The 21,090-nt window shown below is 40.6% G+C and overlaps 2 protein-coding genes across 2 annotated transcripts in view; one reads left to right on the forward strand and one right to left on the reverse strand.

Moving 5' to 3' along the window:
• Nucleotides 1–4,042, reverse strand: part of naa35 (N-alpha-acetyltransferase 35, NatC auxiliary subunit) — a 78,028-nt gene extending 73,986 nt beyond the window's left edge. Inside the window, exons 1-2 of the mRNA XM_059644628.1 lie at nucleotides 3,955–4,042; nucleotides 1,461–1,589 (exon numbers count right to left, since the gene is read on the reverse strand). Of these exons, the coding sequence (XP_059500611.1) occupies nucleotides 1,461–1,584 (124 nt within the window). The 5' untranslated portion in view covers nucleotides 1,585–1,589; nucleotides 3,955–4,042. The remainder of the gene's footprint in view (nucleotides 1–1,460; nucleotides 1,590–3,954) is intronic.
• A 192-nt stretch (nucleotides 4,043–4,234) lies between these two features.
• The window catches only part of agtpbp1 (ATP/GTP binding carboxypeptidase 1), a 289,350-nt gene continuing 272,494 nt past the window's right edge, over nucleotides 4,235–21,090 (forward strand). The window contains exon 1 of the mRNA XM_059644629.1: nucleotides 4,235–4,427. The gene's annotated coding sequence lies outside the window, so the exon portion shown is untranslated. The remainder of the gene's footprint in view (nucleotides 4,428–21,090) is intronic.

The following is a 21,090-nucleotide window of genomic DNA, read 5'->3' on the forward strand; positions in this document are numbered from 1 at the left end:
CACTTATCTGCCCAAACCTAGATGATGTCCACTTCTTGATACATATGAACACTGGGCTGCTTCAAAAATCTGAAGAGTTGTAAATGGTGCAGAAAACATGTGAAGTTCATCAGCAAACATGCTCACTTTCATCCTTACAATGGAGGGATGCTGATTGACGATTGAGCTGAAGATGGTTCGGCCTAGGATACTACCCTGAGGAACTCCTACAACTATGCTGGATGGGGCACGGTGTCCAGATGGCCAACAAGCACGTGCTTACTGCGTTGTAGAACTATAGGAAAATTACAGCTCAAAAAGATGTCACTCAACTCATCATGTCTGCACCTGCTGAATAAACTAAGCTCTTATTTTAAGCTCACTTTTAAACAACTAGTCCATAGCCTTAAAGGTCAGTGCTTCAGATACAGATCTGACTTTCAAGTGGCCAACATTACAGGAGAATACAAAGGAAACACTTCAATGACACTCTGAAGCTCTCCTTCAAGTGCTGTGGCATTTATATTAATGACTGGAAGGAGTTTACTGCCAATCATCTAAAATGGAAAAACTTGTCTAACAAACTTCATCATGCTTTGATGCAAACACATCATCGATGGAGACAGAGCAGCTGCAGTGAAGGAAAGAACAGAAGCAAATCTTGCATTCTGGATCCCCCTATCTCCCGGTATCTTCTGCCCCATGTGTCCAAAGTCATGTGTATTGTGAACTGTTCTATCATTCACTTGAAGCCATGGGAGATACCCACAACCCCAAGGAGGCATCATCCTTGAACTGATACACAGCCACTATCAATCACCTTGAGAGACAAGGGCAGCAAGTTTCTCCCCACACCTCAAATCATTCTAACATGGAACTGTTGCAATTTCTTAACTGTTGTTTGGTCAAAATCCAAAACAATTGGGTGTATTTATGAACTGCAGTGGTTCACCATCACGGAGGTCAATTAGGAATAAACTATTAATGTGTGCCATGTTAGTGATGCTCACATTCCCAAGATCTCCAAAATAAACAAAGATTTTGGGAGCTAAAAAGGACAGAAGCAGAAATTTGGAAAAGGTTCCGTAGTTGGGGAAAAAAAAACAGAATATATTTACTCTACGTTTATGGATTCTTGGAGACTGTCAGTAAACATATGAATTAAGAACAGATGTAGTCCATTCAGCCCCTCAAGCCTGCACTGTCATTCAACAGGGTTGTGGCTTGGAGACTCTCAGTAAACATATGAATTAAGAGCAGATGTAGTCCATTCAGCCCCTCAAGCTTGCACTGTCATTCAACAGGGTTGTGGCTGGTCTGATCACAACCTCAAAATTTGCATTCCCACCCACTTCTGATATTCTTTCACCCTTTTTCTTAACAAGAATCTATCTACCTCTGCCATAAAAATATTCAAGGACCCATGCTTCCACTAGCTTCATAAGCAACAAGAAAATTGCACAAAATATCTATAAATTTACCTTTACAGCAATCCTTGAATTGCTTGGTAATGTCAACCCAGTTTGCATTAATTTTTTCCATCTTTTCTGAGATACCAAGTCCCCAGCCAATATCGTCTTCGTCCAAAGATGCTTTAGTGACCATGATAACTGTGGACATCAAACCATACAAGATAAATTGGGTTAGATTCTTCAGCAGAGGAGATTTTTCTGTTTCCTGTTGACTGGAAGCCTTTACACAAATCGAAGATTTGTCTTCACTACAGGGCTCAGTAATAACAAAGATTTTCAACCTTTTCCTGAGACCTCCAAGGACAGTATCAACTATCACGGAGAAAGCACTGTTGTTTTATTAATTACAGCAATAGATAGGCAGATACAGAATTGATAAGCTGGGAAGACATGGCTGATTGGGTCTGTGTTGGAAGGACGCAGTTTCTCAATATTACTGTCTCTAATCATTATGCTAGGGGGAAGGAGAGGTCTTCATTCAACACACCTGAAATCAAACTTGCCCAATCCTCCACCATCACAATGGGAAGAATGAAAATTTCTCCCGAGTAGTTCCATCTGCCTCAAAACAGATTAATGGGGAATGGCCACATTTTGCAACTCTTTGGCCTCTTACTTCTTTCCTCCCATGTCTATGTATCAGATTTCATGAAAATTCTACAGGCACACATTGCTTCTGGATGAAGATGGCTTCTCACTTTCTCCCCATTATAGAACTTGTGAAAGTTTTCGCTTATCATTATTGATGACCCTCTTTTCTCCTTTGCCCAATGGAGTATGCTACAAACCAAATTAAAATGTTCTTTTCCCCAGATTCTGTTACCACTTCCCTGTTCCAGCGTCTTAGACCATAACAATACTATCAGGATCAGCAGTGGCATCTCTTCTCACCATTCAGCAATTGATATTCTCTTCAAAAAACAAGCCGGCTGATAAGAGTCAATTATCCCATTCTTAAGCAATATAATTCAACAGATATTAAACACTTCACACTTGGAAACATTTCACCAGTTACAAATTGCCATTCTAAAAGTGATTTGCTTTTACTAATCTCTGTCTGTTAACCAATCTATGTTGATGCATTATCCATTAACTCATGTGTTCTAATCATGAGTAACTACCTATTACGGTGATACCTTATCGAATTTGGTCTGAAAATTCATTTATAACAACATCCATGGAGGGGCTCATTTGGTGCAGTGGTATTAGCCCCTACCTTCGGTGCAGAAGACTCACCTACAAGGGCTTGTGGTGTTCGAGGCCTGGATAGAGATTGGGTGATTGGCAGAAGCAGAGAATGGAGATAAAGAGGTCTTTTTCAGGATGGTAGCAAGCGTCTAGTGGAGCTCCACAGGGATCAGTGTTGGAACCATAAGTAATCATGTTATACATTCCAATTATTTGGAAGGAGGAACTGATGGCATTGTTGCTCAGTTTTCAGATGATACAAAAATAGGTGGGGGTACAAGTAGTGTTACGGAGGCAGGGAGACTACAAAAGGACTTGGACAGGCTAAGTGAGTGCACAACAAAGTGGCAGATGGAATGGAATATGGGAAAGAGAGTTTATGCACTTTTGTAGGAAGAATAGAGGTGTGGTCTATTTTCTAAGTAGGGAACGGCTTCAGTAAAAGATCAGGATTCTCAAAATTAACATGCAGGTTCAGTTGGCGGTTAGGAAGGTCAATGAAATATTAGCTTTCATTTCAAGAGGACTAGAATACAACAGCAAGATGTACCACTCAGGCTCTGGTCTGACTGCATTTGGAATATTGTAAGCAGTTCTGAGTCCTGTATCAAAGGTTGGATATGCTGGATCCCCTCCCACATCAGAGGATGTTTATAAGAACGATCCTGGGGGTGAAGGGCTTGTCATTATGAGGAGCAGTTTATGACTCTGGGTCTCTACTGAATGGAATTTAGACGAATGAGGCGGAATCTCATTGAAAAACTTATAGGCTACTGACAAACCTGGAAAGAGGGGCCATGACGAAGACGTTTCGACTATTGAAGAGAACGGGAGCCAAGGGCACAGCCTCTGAGTGAAGAAATGATTGTTTGAACTGAGGATGGTGAAATTTCTAGCCAGAAAATAGTGAATCTGTGGACCTCCTTGTCGCAGAAGGCTGTGGAGGCTGTTTTTGACTGCGTTTAGGCAGAAATAGATAGGTTTTTGATTGGTTAAGGGATCAAAGGTTATAGGGGGAAGGCTGGAAAATGGGGTTGAAAAACATGTCAACCATAGTAGAATGGCGAAGACGACTCCTTAGGCGGAACGGCCCAATCTTGCTCCTATATTTTATGGTTTTCTTTAAATCACGTTCATGCAACTATTAATCCATTGCAGAGGCCATACGTGTAAAGTCGAAGGTGGATGAAAATTGTCACCAGTTGCTCAAATTTCCATACATGATTTTTCGAGGAGGTACGCGGAATGAAGCATATCTAACTGAATGACTACTTCTCCCTACAGAAGATTGCACCGTTTCATCCTCTCTCCTTACCTTGAGAGTGAAGCTACCTTCAGCACATCACCGTGACCTGGGTAGCCGAAACCATACTTCAAGTTCGTCATTCGGCTGCCGCTGCGCTTCGCATTTTGGGAACTGTAGTCCTGACCTGGGCAGGAATAACGTCCACGCCATGTCTGGAAAATTTCCCTGGAACTACAAATCCCATCGGCGCCACAAATAGCGAATTATCGCGAGGACCAGCTCGAGTCTGCGGAATGTGAATTTGACCATTTCCTGCAACGGAATTCTCCCCGGCAGCCGTGGTTGTGGTGGTGGGGGTGGGGGTGGGGGGACCGGAAGAGCCGGGGAGGTAAATGGTTAATGGTGTTAATTGCTATCATAGCCTTTACTTGGACGTTCTGGAGTCTGTCAGGAGATTACTCATCCATCGAGATCAGTATGAGAGAAAGAGACTGTATGTGTAAAGTGCCTTTGACAGCCTGAGGGATTCCCTGCCAATGAAAGTAAGTGTGGTCACAACAACAAGCCGCGTCGCTGTCTGAGCTGATCAGTATTTCAATGGGTTAGGATATTGGGATTGCTCACCGTTCTCCTTGTGCAATGGATCTGGACTCTTATTTGATTCAGCTGAAAGTTTCACGAACGATGGTTTCCATCTGCTGCATATTGATGCTGGCAACTCGGCAGAAAATATTTTTTTTGTAGGCACTGTGCGATTGCCCTGTGATTGTCTGCCACTTTGCGCTTTTGTTCTTATATTAAATTCTAAATTCTCATGGGCGCTCATACGAGACCCAGCGCATATTCGCAGTTAAGGAATACCCACCTTGTGGGAAGTGACGAAAGTAAAGTGCTGATGAAGACCTGCAGGTCTGGCAGCATCAGGTAGAACAGAATTAAGTTTGTTTTACATTGTTGTAGATAGTAAAATTGGTCAGCCTTGTTGTGCCATTATTTTACAACTATTTCAGCCATTAGAAAAGAATAGTCTTTTTTTTTGAAGAAGAGTTCAGACCCGAAACGTCAACTTTGCTGCTCCTCTGATGCTGCGTGGCCTGCTGTGTTCATACAGTTCGACACTTTGTTATCTCAGTCTTTTTTTTGTTCTTAGTTTCTTGCCTTTTGTATCCCCATTCCTATTTTTGATGGGATCAATCAGAGAATTACCCTAAATTTATTCTGTGGATAAATTGCTTTTATACTTGTGTTTTACTTTAATATTTGTGCAATCTGGGGAGGAGGGTCTCCAGAATGCTGTTTTAAATTCTGAGGACAGGATCACCAATTAGTAAGACCATAAATAAGAAGTAGGAGCAGGCCATTCGGCCCTTTGAGCCTGAGCTGCCATTCAGTAGGGTCAGAGTTGATCCAACATCCATCACCTCCACTTTTTCTACCTTATCCACATAATCCTTCGTTGCCCTACGATCAACAATCTACCTCATGCAGGCCAGTCGAATTGGATTTATGTTTATCATGCATGTGTTAGCTTGTGTCAATATTGCATATGATCAGCTGCGGGATTTAATACATACATAAGGGACCTTGAAATCTGCCTTAGGAACAATATTAACCTCTTGTGAAGATCTGTAGCCTGGGTTGTGGATGAAGTTGTTGGCTTGCTTGCCAAGCTGGCTAGTTATTATACAGATGTTTCATCACGATGCTAGGTAAAGTAATCAGTGTGGCCTCTGATAAAGTGATATTGTTCTACTCTGCTTGTTATTTATATGATCAGGACTGTGAAGTTGGGTTGTCTGATTTCTGATTCTGTTCTGCATGGGTTTTTGTATGGGGTCTAATTCCATATGTTTGTTGATTGCCTTACCAGTTGAAAACCAGGCCCCTAGGAATTCCCATGCTTGTCTGTGGTTGGCTTAAGCTAGGATGGTCACATTGCCCCAGTCATTTTGATGGCTTTCATTGTCTCAGTGTCCATCAGTTTAATTGGGATAATGTTGGAATCCCTGCAAATTATCATGATCACGCCAATTCATTTCATCTCCTCTCACTTAAATTAGAGGGAAATAACAAGATAATAAAGCAGTTTAGAAATGGGGCAATGATTACCAGAATATGCCTGGAAGGAACACAGGATACAAACTTACATGTGCATTAATACTTACAGCCACTGATTGTGAAAATGCTAAGAAGACATATTTAAAACAAACATAGATAATGCTCAAGAAACTCTCCAGGTATGGCAGCGTGTGTCAAGAGAGAAAAATACAGTTAACATTTTGAGTCTGGCATGACTCTTTTTCAGAACTGAAAGGCTTTTTTTTAAAGAAAACCATCCAACAGCTAAAGAACATGAACATGAAAATTCCTTGGGCAGATGGAATCCTTGCTGAAATTCTGAGACGCTTGGCATGACTGCATAATCTTGTGTCCTTCATTTGGGAAAAATAGCACATAACAAGTATTCTGAGAATCACTTATCACAACTGTATTCAAGAAAGGAGACAAGCCACAGTGAGCTAACTACACTTGTCACTGTCTTGCACAGGGAGTATCATTGCAAAGTTTCTTCAGTCACCTCCCCTGGTGGAGCTCCTTCCTGAGTTTTGGTGAAGTTTCTGCCCATCAAGAGTCACTGGTGTCATGGCCTTTATAAGGTGACAAGTCTGATGAAGAAAAGTGCAAGGAATTACACCGATCACTCCATATAACATTTTTTCAACCTCCTGAAGCCTTTCACTCTGAGCCTTTAAAGGCTTATTGAATATCTGTTATATTGGTGCTTCCTTTGGAATTAGGGATTATACACATGGTAAATGAGTGGTAAATCTGAATAGGAACACTTTGTTGATGATGCTCACACCTCTACAACCAGTTCAGGACTGTACTCAATATTTGTTCCTCTGGGTCACCTGACCAGCTCTCTTAAAGGTCTGGTAACCCTCACAACTACATTCATAATAATAACCTACTCAAATTTAGCTTCTTTCTGAAAGTTCCATGATATCATACAGGCTGGAATCTTCACAAACTGAAACACTACACATTCTGCCACAGTGAGAATTGGGGTGAAAAAGATTGTGACATTACACCAACACTCTACGGAATATGGCTGTTGGTAGTAATATAGTTCTGGGTGCTTTTACCCAGCTGTGATGACCGAGTGATAAAGATGTTGTATCTAAGTGCTGTATGTGGAATTTCAAAGTGAAGTTCAAACACAGCTTTCAGAGTCCATGATAGAAATGTTTATCTTTCAATGACTCTCAGACCTTTAAAGCATCACAGTATTTCTGTAGTGTGCTTTTCATGTTTACCAGATATGAAAAAAGATGCACAGGAGTAGGGCAGTGCTTTGAACCCAGTCCATGATTCAATGAGATCATGGCTAATCTTCTACCTCAACACAATTTATTTGCATAATGCTCACTAATGTCCATCAGGGAAGGAAATCTATAATCTCCCACCTGGTCTAGCCTATGTATGACTCCAAACCCATGGCACTGTGATTAATTCTCAGTTGCCCTCTGAAATGGCCTAGCAAGCCACTCAGTTGTATCAATTGCTAGACAGTCTCAACAAAGAAATGAAACCAAAAAGACCACCTGGCATTGATGTAGGTACTGGAAAAGATAATAGCCCTGTTGATCCTTCAATATCCTCCTTATTATAAGCTGGGGGTAAGTGCCAAAATTGGAAGAGCTATCTCATAGACTAGCCAAGTGACAGCCTCATGAAGTCATATTCATGGAATCATACCTTACAGACAGTGTCCCAAACGCCACCATCACTGGATATGCCTCGTCCCACCAGCAGGACAGATGTAGTGGAGGTGGTGACACAGTGGTATACAGTCAGGAGGGAATTGCCCTAAAAGTCTTCAACAATGTCGGTGAACACTAGGAAGCTTCATGCCTTCAGGTTAAACATGGGCAAGGAAACCTCCTGATTACCATGCATTGTCCTCAGTCAGCTGATGAATCACTACTCCTCCATGTTGAACAACACTTGGAGGAAGAAATAGCAAGAACTGTAGTCAGAGACAATACAGTGTAGAGTTGGGGGAATACTGCAGGTCAGGAAGCATCAGAGGAGCAGGAAAGTTGATGTTTCGGGTTGGGTCTGGAGGAAGTACTGATGGTGGCAAAGATGCAAAATGTACCCTGTTTGGAGGAGAGTGGCTTGTCAGCACTACTGATCAAGCCATTCAGGTCCTAAAGCCTTAGCTGCTAGACTGGGTTTTTGGCAGATGGTGAGGGAACCAACAAGAGGGAAAAATGTGCTTCAATTTATTCTTACCAATCTGCCAACTGCGGATGCTTCTGCCCATGACAGTATCATTAAGAGTGACCACCACACAGTCTTTGTGGAGACAAAGTCCAGCCTTCACCTTGAGAACACAATGTGTTGTGTGGCTTTATCACCGTGCTAAATTTGTCAGACTTTGAACAGATCTAACAACTCAAGACTGAGCAAAATATATCCACTGACTCATGGTGGACTGACCAACGAAAATGAAGCAGTGTTATGTCAGAAGGCAGCAGAAGGCACACTTGGACAGAAAGCTGCATAGGTGAAGTCAAGCATGGAGGAAGTATACAAATCTTCAAACAATCTGTCCACCCATCCCTTCAAGTCCCCACTGCCGCTCTTGTTGCAAGCATCTGCAGATTGTGCCTTGGACTTAGCTGCTATTTCAGAACTCATTGAACCAGACTGAAGCTAGTTATCCTTGATCCTGAAAGACTTCCTAACGGAAAACAATTGTTCTGTCTGTTTCTGATTTGAGCCTGGAATGTCCCCTGTATCCTTCCAGCAACAGGCTTTCTTCTATTTCTTCATGTACTATAGTTCTGTATGTTTTGTTTTCATTTTACAATCTAAATAAAGGTCAGTTTGTCAAGGTGTAAGAAGGATGTTGAGGACAGCATAGGGAGGAACAGCGATTTTTGGTGATGAAGGCCTGCGAAGGAATGAATAATGAATGAAGATAATGAATAAAAATGAATAAAGAACTTGTGTTTTTCAATCTGGAAATAGGGCATTTGACAGGTTACCATTTATCATCAAATGGGAGGCAAGGAAAGCAGTGGTAGCAAAGCAAATTAATAAAATGTGAGGCTGGACGAACACAGCAGGCCAAGCAGCATCTCAGGAGCACAAAAGCTGACGTTTCGGGCCTAGACCCTTCATCAGAGAGCTCCTGAGATGCTGCTTGGCCTGCTGTGTTCGTCCAGCCTCACATTTTATTATCTTGGAATCTCCAGCATCTGCAGTTCCCATTATCTCTGTAGCAAAGCAAATTAATGTGTTTAGCTTTGGGAGGTGCTATACGCTTAAGCAGCTGTGTTGTGCAGGACATGTCACCCATATGCTTGATTCCAGATTTCCAAAGGAACTGCTGTATTCAGAAGTTAGGACCAGCCAGAGACTCCTAGCAGGACAACTTCCGCAGTCTGCTGCAAGAGATAATATGTAATGCATTATAAGGTTCAAATGACATCTCCACTCCGTTGAGAAGAATATCCAAGACCGGGTTTTTAGAACTTTAAGATTCTTAACTGTTGATTTAATTAAAGGACTAAGCGTGTGATTATATATAATTCTGTGAACTTTGAAATGGTTTTAATGTGTTGAAAATAATGGTATTTATTTTTGGCTGATTATGAACGATTTGTTCTTTTTAAACATGGATCCAGTGGTAGTTTATAGCACTTGAACTTCCTTCAGAAACAGAGTTCAGTGAGTACCATAGAGGTATATAATATGTATCTTCTGTCTGTGATATGTTAAACCTCGAGGTATTCATTTCTATTTTTGGATTTTATTTGAAACAAAATTTCAAAATGAGCAGAAACAGTTCATACACATAGCCCAGAACAGAAAATGTTTCTAAATCGTGGATCTTTTCATTAAAAACTGTTTCCATGTGCATACAGTAGCTTTCTACTTGCTGGAAACAGTGCACTGGATTTCAATATGGTTTGCATTGTGAAAGCCATAAAGAGAACCAAAAGATAAAGGAGTTTATTACACTGTTTGTGGCTTGAAAGTATGTTTGTGAGTTGGTTTCATTGTGTAATTTTATTTTCGTATTCAGTGTATGTATGGAGAATTTTCATCTGTCTAAAAATCTTGTCGCACGTGTTTTTTGGATTGTTTTTGATTAAAACAAAATTTTTGGACCAGTCTTCCATGTGGGACTTTGTCAAAGGCCTTTTTGAAGTCCCCGTGAACTGCACTACCCCCAACAATATAATCAGATCCCTCTTCAGAACAAGATTCAATTAAATTAGTCAGACAGGATCTCCCTCTAGCAAATCCGTGCTGACTATCCCTGATCAATTCTTGCCTTTCCGAATGTTAGATTAGATTATATTAGATTAGATTAGATTCCCTCCAGTGTGGAAACAGGCCCTTCGGCCCAACAAGCCCACACCGCCCCTTGCAGCATCCCACCCAGACCCATCGCCCTATAACCCACACACCCCTGAACACTACGGGCAATTTAGCACAGCCAATCCACCTGGCCTGCACATCTTTGGACTGTGGGAGGAAACCGGAGCACCCGGAGGAAACCCACGCAGACATGGGGAGAATGTGCAAGCTCCACACAGCCAGTTACCCGAGGCTGGAATCGAACCCGGGTCCCTGGCGCTGTGAGGCTGCAGTGTTAGCCACTGTGCCACCTAAATATTGGTTAATCCTGTCCTTCAGAATTTTTCCCAAAAATTTCCTGATGATTGGATGTCAGATTAACTGGTCTGTAATTACCTGCCCTAATCCTGTTGCCCTTCATGAACAAAGGAACCACATTAGTTATCCACCAGTTGTCAGGCCAGCTAAATATCAAATGTATCTGCCAGGTCCCCAGGAATCTCCTTTCTTGCCTCTTGTCAGTGATGTGGATCCATCATAGTAATTGGGATATAGAATCATGGGTATGAAAATAACACTGGACACCAGACAGAACAGAAGAATAACTAGATAATGTGGCTGTCTCAGTCATCTAAAGATACAGTGAGTTTCTTGGACTGACAGCCAACAATGCTATGGCTTTAAATGGCAATAAAAATGTCAAGAGTGGAAAAATTAAGATAAGATTTTCCAGTGCTTCTACGTGTGTTAGTTTGAGGATAAACACTAAATCTGGGTTAGTGATAATGGGAACTGCAGATGCTGGAGAATCCAAGATAATAAAATGTGAGGCTGGATGAACACAGCAGGCCCAGCAGCATCTCAGGAGCACAAAAGCTGACGTTTCGGGCCTAGACCCTTCATCAGCTCTGATGAAGGATCTAGGCCCGAAACGTCAGCTTTTGTGCTCCTAAGATGCTGCTGGGCCTGCTGTGTTCATCCAGCCTCACATTTTATTATACTAAATCTGGGTTATATTGGCTATGGAAAGAGGCATGATCCATGACTTATTTGGGTCCTGTAAGCCCAGGAACATAGCATGAATCTGAAAGACATCCAGTACGGTTACAATTGTTGTATTCTGAAAAAAGAGCATGAATGGAAAATGTCAGGCCTTGAAATCTGAGCTTGGTAAAGGACATTCTGAATCATAGAGATGATTTAATGGATTAGTTGAAAAATTGAGGTAAAGGAATCTAAAAGGTTGCTGTTTCTAGTTGGAGAGAGAGACACAGCCAAGTATGGACATTAGAAATAAAGATTTGAACACCTTGCCCTGGCTCAGTCGAAGGAGGAATTTAAGGTACAAACAGAAGTGAAGAGAATAGTTACAAAAACAAAAATTGCTGGAAAAGCTCGGCAAGTCTTGCAGCACCTCTGAAGGAAAAAAATGGATTTAACGTTTCGGGTCTGGTGACCCTTCCTCAGAACTCGGTTTTTCCAGCAACTTTGTTTTTGTTCCTGATTTACAGCATCTGCTGTTCTTTTGGTTTTGAAGAGAATAATTGGTTGGGTGGATAGTATTGACATAGAGACGGAAAGAGGCTTGAAGAAATACCGTGTAAGCAAGATGTTACTAGTGGCCTCATTTAGGACAATGATGAAAATAAGCAAATAAAATGTGAAGGTTAACTCTTTATCAGTAGGCCAGTTAAGAAAAGCTACTTGTTGTACTTAAAGTCTCAAAGCTTTGGTTGCCAGAACCTTTCACAAAATCATGCATATGAAATATTGAGTTGGTACTAGAATTTTAAAAAATAGGAGTTTGTTTTGAAAGCTTTTGAAAATGCCAAAACACCAGTATGTTATTTTGGAAGTGGCATTTATTTAACTTACTGAGAGAGATGTTTGATTTTTATTTACATAGAGATTTTAAATGGTTCATATGGGGTTGGTTACTTTTTTAAAGAGTTTTTTAAAATGGTAACTAGTTCAGACCGTGCTTCCAGAAGGGAAACCTAATCCAATATGTGATAGGGATTCCCTGGGATGTCATTAGAAAATTCTTTTTACAATGGTGGTTTATGATGGAGAATGTAAAAATTGAAGGCTGTTAGCTTGTATTTGGTTTGGGATAGTCAAGGATTGATTTTAGCTTAGACCCAGAAAATGAAAGCTTTTGGGGCAGTTCGAAAGAGACCTGATTGGGGTCAGAGGCAAATATAATTTCTGTCCTTGGAAAGAGTATGGGATGGTTCACGGAAATCAGAGTTACCTTTACTCTGTGAAACTTGTACACCAAGTAAGGTTAGTTAGAAATCTGAGGTTATTAAAAGCTGTGAAAGTCTAATTGCTCAGTTTTATGAGTACTTACAGAAGAAAATTATACAGTTCACAGAAAAGAACTAGGGAGAATCGGTAAAGTTGCACCGATAGGGTGGGGTGCTTTCTCCATTTTGAGTCTCTGTAACAGATGGCATTGGAAAACAGGATGAGACATTGTTTGCTGCATTTTTAAGATTTTTACAACTGTCTTCCAGATCTAGACAGGTTGCATTTTCTTGTTTTCTGTGTTTTTAGGGGAAATGTGACTTTGTTTCAGTGAATGACCACCACATTAATGAAAATTTAAAAAGGGATCTGTCAGGCCAGATTTCATTCTGAGATCTGACTTGTCCAATAGTAACATCAGTTGGGATCATAAAAGTATCATTGTAGTTTGCTTTATTAAATCATAATTTCCAATGTTGCTAGAAAACACTAAGTGGACAACTCTTTGAAATCTATTTACAGTTGTTTTCTCATGTGTGAAGATATTGCATTCTTCAGTTTGTTTCTGTAGGCATTGCTCGATTTTTGTCATTTGCTGATTAATGCATAAGCATGATACTGAATGTAATCAAGATATCAAAGTCAATGTTTTGTCTTCCACTGTATAGTAATCATGTTTAGCTCAGTTGATTAGACAGCTCATGTGTGATGCAGAGAGATGCTGACATTACAGTTTCAATTCCCATACTGGCTGAGGTCACCACCTTCTCAACTTTGTCTCTCTTCTGATGTGTGATGACACTCCAGTTAAACCGCTACCAGTCATCTCTCTTTATTGAGAGAGCAGCCCAGTGGTCCTCTGGGACTGTGGTGATTTTAATGTGATCAAGAGCCAGAGTTTCTTTTCTTAGTCCAACATAATTTCAGTTTTTCAATTCTACAAAAAAATTGACATTTCTTTTGAGAAAGTACCTAAAGCTTTTCACTGATGATCTGTGATCTTTCAGATCTTTGGTGAGGATTTTGGAAATTTGACTTTGGTTTGAACAGTTCCTTCAGCATTCTTTTGGTCAGAAAGTCCTTAGTTGGGTCACAAACTCTGTTGGTATTAGCAACTTGAGAAAATTGAAAAGAATGAGATTTAAAATGTAAGTTTTAATCGTGTTCTGAGGCTCCAACAATATTTTCTGAATATAACAAATTGGTGGGAATGGGAATGATCACCTCATAGCCTCATTGGATAAATGTTAAGCTTGCATATTTAATACATGTTGAATAATTTACCTTCCGTTGTTGATCATTTGTGATCGTTTGGCTCAATTGATCATTTTTCAGTTTCACTGCTGAATTGTTGTTATTTGATTTGATACATATGTAGAAGTGCAAATCAAATTGAAAGTCACAAACGTTTGGTGAATTTGAGGCTTACAGACTTATTTCTGTTTGCTGTTCAACTGGCTGTTTAATGGTTTTGACTTGTTTCAAAATCAGTACTTGAAGAGCAAATATGTTTTGGTAAGAATATTGCAACAATGCAGATTTCACATTGTATTGCTTATACTGTTATTCTCAGTTGTTGCCTCTTTAAGAAAACCTGCGCAAAAGACCTTTTCCTTGAACTCAAGATGACAATGGAAAAGTGGTAGTTTCCACTCAAAGCTTTATACATGACTCATAAGTGAATGTTTAGGGGATTACCTGGACTGTTAGAAGTCAAAGGAAGTGAAAGCAAATGTTTGTGAAGTAGCTGAGAAATTAACACGCCGATCAGGAAAGACATGCTGTTGACTGGATATCAAGTGTTAAGAGAATGGTTATTCGATGCTGAAGCGTGATGTGATTTGTATCTGAACATGCTTTCCGATGTTAAGGTTTATTAAAGTTGTGCTTTCGGTAGTGATATTTCAATTGTTGAACTTTTTTATTCACGGGATGTGGGCATCACTGTTTGGGCCAGCATTTATTGCCCATTCCTAATTACCCAGAGGGCAGTTAAGAGTCAACCACACTGCTGTGGGTCTGGAGTTGTGTGTAGGTCAGTATGTACAGGTTAGTATGGCCATTTCCCTCTCTGAAGGACTCTAGTGAACAAGATGGGTTTTTCCAACAGTTGAGAATGGATTCATAGCCATCATTAGACTCTTTAACTCTAGATTTTTTTTAAACTGAATTCAAATTCCACCATCTGCCATGGTGGGATTTGAACCCGAATCTCCAGAACATTACCTATGTCTCTGAGTTAACAGTCCAGCAATAGTACCACTAGGCCATCACCTCCCTTTGTGAATCGATTTCATACATTTTCTTTTGTACTTGTAAGCTCATTTTTCAAATGAAATGAGGAGGATGGTGCATAACATTAATTGCTTCACTTTTATACACTGGGAGAACACAGAAACAACGCACTGACAGTCACCTAATGCTAGAATCGAACCCGGATTCCTGGTGCTGTGAGGCAGTAATGCTAACCACTAACCCACCATGCCACCACTTATTGGTTATTATAATTCCTGGAGCCAAAGTTCAACACACCCAGTATTTTGTTGCTATGAAGAAATTGAAAAGGTAAAGAACATACTTGCTCTTTTATTTCGTTAAGTAGAAAATATCTTTTTTTAAAGGGGAAGTTTAAAAATACAACTTGAACAAAATAGTTTTTCCATTCTTTTCACACAATTGCTCAATGTTTGTCAAGTAATTCTTAATTTGTTATAGATTCTATTTTAAATGTGACTCCTGATGATATATTACATTCTAAAACAATTTCCTTTCCTTGTATTTGCAGTTTGTTGGTTGTGATCTCAGATTTATATCTTCTGGTTATCAACTCACTCACAGCTGATTCTCATCTTTTAAGGTTGCCTGACATACTTTTTTGAAATAAATATTTGCCACTCTCTGTAAACCGTGATACTTAAAAGTGAATATTAATTTTAGATTTTTTTTGTGGCATCCAGTTAATATTAACTATTTTGATCAATTGTGGCCTTGATGTCAAGGGCAGTAGCACTCACCTTACCTTTAAGATTCAGCTCTTTCGCCATTTGTTTGGACAAGGTTAGAATGATGTCAAAAGCAAATGGCTTGGCAGAACGCACATGCTGCTCATTAGCATTGTTGATGACCCCCTCCATCAGTTTTACTGATAATCAAGAGTAGACTGAAAAGGAAGTAATTGGTCAGGTTGGATTTGTACTGCTTTCTCTGTTCAGCACATACCTGGGCAAATTTCCATGTTTCCAGGTAGATGCTAATGTTGCAGCTGCGCTAAAATGGCATGGCTCAGAACATGGCATATTCTGAAGCACAAGTTTTCAGTACTATTGCTGAAATATTTTCAGGGCCTTGTAGCCATTCCAGTATCTAGTGCCTTTGGCCCTTGATATCATTTGCAGTGAAGTGGCTTAGCTGAAAACTAGCATCTGGGTGATGGGGATTGGGTGGGGTCAAGGGGGTTGGGTGTGTGGTAGGTTAAGTGGAGAGGTGGTCATCAGCAGGAGGTTCCCTTGCCTATTTTTGACCTGATGCCATGAGATTTCATTGGGTCTGGAGTCTAAGTTGAGTCTGTCTTGCCAGTGGGACAAGGCAGAGGATTTTGATCGTAACATCTGGGACACACTCACACTAATGGAATGATACCTTCAGTACCATGTTAGGCCGTCGTTTAATTAATTTGAGAGACCGTTCACCCAGGTTGGGCACTAGCCTCCACATGCTAGCGAGGGAAGACTTTGCCGGGTGAATCATGATGAGTTTCCCTTGTTGCTCTGGCGCATAGGTTGATGCCAGGTGATATGCTTGATTTGAGATTTTTTTTTGCAGGTTTGTTACAATGGAGTAGATTGCTAAACCATTTTGAAGTGGAGCCAAGTATCAGGCATATTGCTGTGGATCTGGAGTCGACTTTAGGCCTGTCTAGGTAATGATGGCAGCTTTCCTTCCCTAAAGGACATTAGTGAACCAGATGGATTTTTCCAACATTAAACAATTCTGGAGTTGCACATAGATAGGTTTTAAATAATATTTAAACCCCTGCCATGGTGGGATTTGAAGCTCCAGTCCCCAGAGTATTATCTGGTTATTACAAGTTCAGAAATAATATCACTACTCCATTGCTTCCATCTGATTCATGTTGATCTCTGCCTGATGTTCTTCTTGTCGTATCTGAAACTTCTTTATCTTTTATTTCCCTCTACTACCTCCTTGTGCTAGAATCCATTCCTGCCTCGACCCATCGGCTGCTCTGATTCTCTGACTCTGATCTTTTGTGCATTCATTTGTTCAGTTGTCTAGGTGTTAAAATCTAAAATTTCCTCCCAAGACCACTCTACCTCTCCACCCTAGCTCTAAGTCATTTCTTCCTTCGAGGTTTTTGTCACAATTCCCAATATGTCCTCCTCTAGCGCGGTAACTGTTTGTTTTTGTTACATGTTTGAGGTAGCTTAAGAACATTTGCTCACATTAAAAGCATTATATTCATGGGAGGAAAGAGAGAAATGAGATGATAAATGAGGAAATGGTGCTGGAGGAGCATAAGTGCATTATGATATAGAAGAAAAAAAGCAAAGCAACATGAAGGAACTTTTATCTATAGTAGTGATAAATATGGAACATTAAACATCTATGTATTAAAGGAAGAGAACCATGATAATGCAGTATAATCTTGCGTGAATATTAATTCATTATCTGAGTTGAGTCGCCTGTGAGGATATGGAAACAAATCACTTTGCCCTTGACTCAATTTTACTTTGCAGTACTGTGTGATCATTCCTGTATATCACTTACTACCAAATACTTTGAATAAAACTCTGGAGATTTAAAACAAAATCTTGGGATGTGGTTGTCATTGACAAAGCCACTCCTTGTTGTCCATCCCAATTTGCCATTGAACTGAATGGCTAGCTTGACATTTGATTAGGCAGGTAGAATCAACCATGTTGCTGTTGACCTGGAGTCATATGTAAGGTGTTCTAGGTGAAGATAGCAGATTTCCTTATCAAAAGGACATAAATGAAACAGTTCTTTTTGTATCAATTGAACTTAATCTCTTGATTACCTTTACTGAGAATGGTCTTCAATTCCATATTTAAAGCAACAAATTCCATCAGCTGGCATGGTGGGATTTGAACTGCCAGTATGCTACCAATTCCTCTTTGCAAATTGCTCACTAAATTAAGTAAATTTTAATTAAGTTCATTGTTGTATCAAGGATATCAGACAACTTGAGTCAGCTCCTTGGCAACATCAGACCACTAAAACAGCAAATAATGATATCATTTGCTCAGCATGGGGAAAACTAGAGGAGGTTTGCACAAAGATAGGATCTTGGCTATTGGAATGCAGAGGGGAAATGGGTCACTGTCAATACCTGTTGTCCAATATCTCTCAGAAAAGCAAAGTCACCTATTTGGTAAAATACTTGAAATTTAGAAGAAGTTCAGTTAAAAATCCCTTTTTAAATAGTTTCAATTAATTTTAGAACATTTTTTACTGAAAGCATTGTCCAGTTATAGTCATAGTCATGTAGATATACAGCATGGAAACAGACCCTTTGGTCCAAATTGTCCATGCCGACCAGATATTTTATGGAAACCTAGTCCCATTTAAGTAAAAGGAAATAGCTGAAGAACTTAATAAATACTTTGCGTAGTCTTCACAGTGGAAGACATGAGTAGTACCCCAACAATTAAGGAGAGTCAGGGGACAGAGTTGAGTATGGTAGGCATTACAAAAGAGAAAGTGCTATAAAGCTGAAAGGTCTAAAAATTGATAAATCTCCTGGCCCCAGTGGGGTACATCCTCGAGTTCTGAGGGAGGTGGCTGAGGAAATAGCGGAGGCGTTGGTTGTGATCTTTCAAAAGTCACTGGAGTTGGAGAAAGGCCCAGATGATTGGAAAATCGCTATTGTAACCCCGTTGTTTAAGAAAGGATCAAGACAAAAGATGGAAAATTATAGGCCAATTAGCCTAACCTCGGATGTTGGTAAAATTCTAGACACCATCTTTAAGGATGAGATTTCTAAATTCTTGGAAGTACAGGGTCAGATTAGAACAAGTCAGCATGGATTTAGTAAGAGGAGGTCATGCCTGACAAACCTGTTAGAATTCTTTGAAGAGGTAACAAGTAGGTTAGACCAGGGAAACCCAGTGGATGTTATCTATCTAGATTTCCAAAAGGCCCTTGATAAGGTGCCTCAAATGAGGCTGCTGAGCAAGGTGAGGGCCCATGGTGTTCGAAGTGAGCTACTGGCATGGATTGAGGATTGGCTGTCTGACAGAAGGTGGAGAGTTAGGATAAAAGGCTTTTTTTGCAATGGCAACTGGTGACAAGTGGTGTCTCTCAGGGTTCAGTGTTGGGGCCGTAGCTGTTCACCTTATATATTAATGATCTGGATGAAGGGACTGGGTGCATTCTGGTGAAGTTTGCCGATGATACGAAGTTAGGTGGACAGGCAGGTAGTACTGAGGAGGTGGGGAGGCTGTAGAAAGATTTAGACAGTTTAGGAGAGTGGTCCAGGAAATGGCTGAAATTCAACGTGAGCAAATACGAGGTCTTGCGCTTTGGAAAAAACTAATACAGGCACGGACTATTTTCTAAACAGTGAGAAAATTCATACAGCCGAAGTACAAAGGGATCTGGGAGTGCTAGTCTAGGATTCTCTAAAGGTTAACTTGCAGGTTGAGTCCGTGATTAAGAAAGCGAACGTAATGTTGTCATTTGTCTCAAGAGGGTTGGAATATAAAAGCAGTGATGTGCTTCTGAGACTTTATAAAGCTCTAGTTAGGCCCCATTTAGAATACTGTGTCCAATTTTGTGCCCCACACCTCAGGAAGGACATACTGGCACTGGAGCGAGTCCAGCGGAGATTCACACGGATGATCCCTGGAATGGTCGGCCTAACATACGATGAACGGCTAAGGATTCTGGGATTGTATTGATTAGAGTTTAGAAGATTGAGGGGAGATCTAATAGAAACATACAAGATAATGCACGGCTTAGAAAGGGTGGATGCTGGGAGGTTGTTTCCATTAGGCTAGGAAACTTGGATCCGTGGGCACATCCTGAGAATTAGAGGGGATAAATTTAGAATGGAAATGAGGAGACATTTCTTCAGCCAGAGAGTGGTGGGCCTGTGGAATTAATTGCCACTGAGTGCAGTGGAGGCTGGGATGTTAAATGTCATCAAGGCAGAGATTGATAATTTCTTGATCTCGCAAGGAAATAAGGGCTACGGGAGAGTGCGGGCAAGTGGAGTTGAAATGCCCATCAGCCATGATCAAATGGCAGAGTGGACTCGATGGGCCGAATGGCCTTACTTCCACTCCTATGGCTTATGGTCTTATGGTCATATCGCTCTAAACCCTTCTTATTCATATACCCATCCAAATGCCTTTTTTAAATGTTGTAATAGTACCAGCCTCCACCACTTTCCCTGACAGCTGAATCCATACATGCACCTCCCTTTTTTATATCTTTCCCCTCTCACCTTAGACCTCTGCCTTCTAGTTTTGGACTCACCACCACAGGGAAAAAGACCTTGCCTAATTACTCTATCCATGCCGCTCATGATTTTATAAACCTCTACAAGGTTCCGCACCCCCCTCAGCCTCCAATACTCCAGGGAAAATAGCCCATATCTATTCAGCCTCTCCCTATCGCTCAAACCCTCCACCCTAGTCATTTGCCTGGATAATGGAATTGATAAAGTATTGGGCATGGCTGCAACCTAAATGAGTAAGTTCACAGTTCACTACAATCTCAATAGAAATTTAAAAACAATTCATTATGGGCAGAATTAATTTCAAACCCAACATTTATTGACTATTCTTCGGTGTTTTTCAAAAGGTCATGGTGAACCACCTCCTTAAACAACTGCTGTACATCGCATGAAAACACAGTTCTGTTCAGGTTTATTTTAGTCCCTGAATTTTGACCCAATGGCAATTGATGTCCAATTCAGAATCAGTTGAATGCCATTCTTGGCCTTTATCCCTTTAAATGGTAAGTGGTGGTGGCTTTGGAATACTGTCTCAAATAAACCTTGACAAGTTGCTGAATCAATTAGGCAAGTTAAGCTTGCAGCAACTGTTAGAACAGATTCAACAGCTAGGAATGACCTAAGTCTGAAGGAGCCACAAATGAAAAGATGCCAACTGAAAGGTCTATACCACTGAACCAAATGGCCCTGTTACCATGAGATTGAGCAGTTGTGACCTCAGTAAACCATGAGCTGAAGGAACTGTCACTGAGTGCTGAAGATAATACATCCATTGAAAAATGCCCTCCAACTTGAAGCAGTACTAGTCCAGCTGCACTTTGATAAGGCAGTCATTGAATCCCTACAGTATGGAAGCAGGCCTTGTTGTACCCTAACGATATCGCAGCTAAGTTCACACCAACCCTCCAAACAGCATCCCACCTAAACCTTTGTGACCCTTATCCTGTCCCTGTACTGCTGTATTTCCCATGGCTGCACACTACTGGAAATTATGGGCAATTTTAGCATGGCCATACAATCTAACTTGCACATCTTCATGTGCAAAAAAAATCCTCCCACTTTGGACTGTAGGAGGAAAC

The sequence above is a fragment of the Stegostoma tigrinum genome, chromosome 3 (genome assembly GCF_030684315.1).
Source record: "Stegostoma tigrinum isolate sSteTig4 chromosome 3, sSteTig4.hap1, whole genome shotgun sequence".
Lineage (NCBI taxonomy): Eukaryota > Metazoa > Chordata > Chondrichthyes > Orectolobiformes > Stegostomatidae > Stegostoma > Stegostoma tigrinum.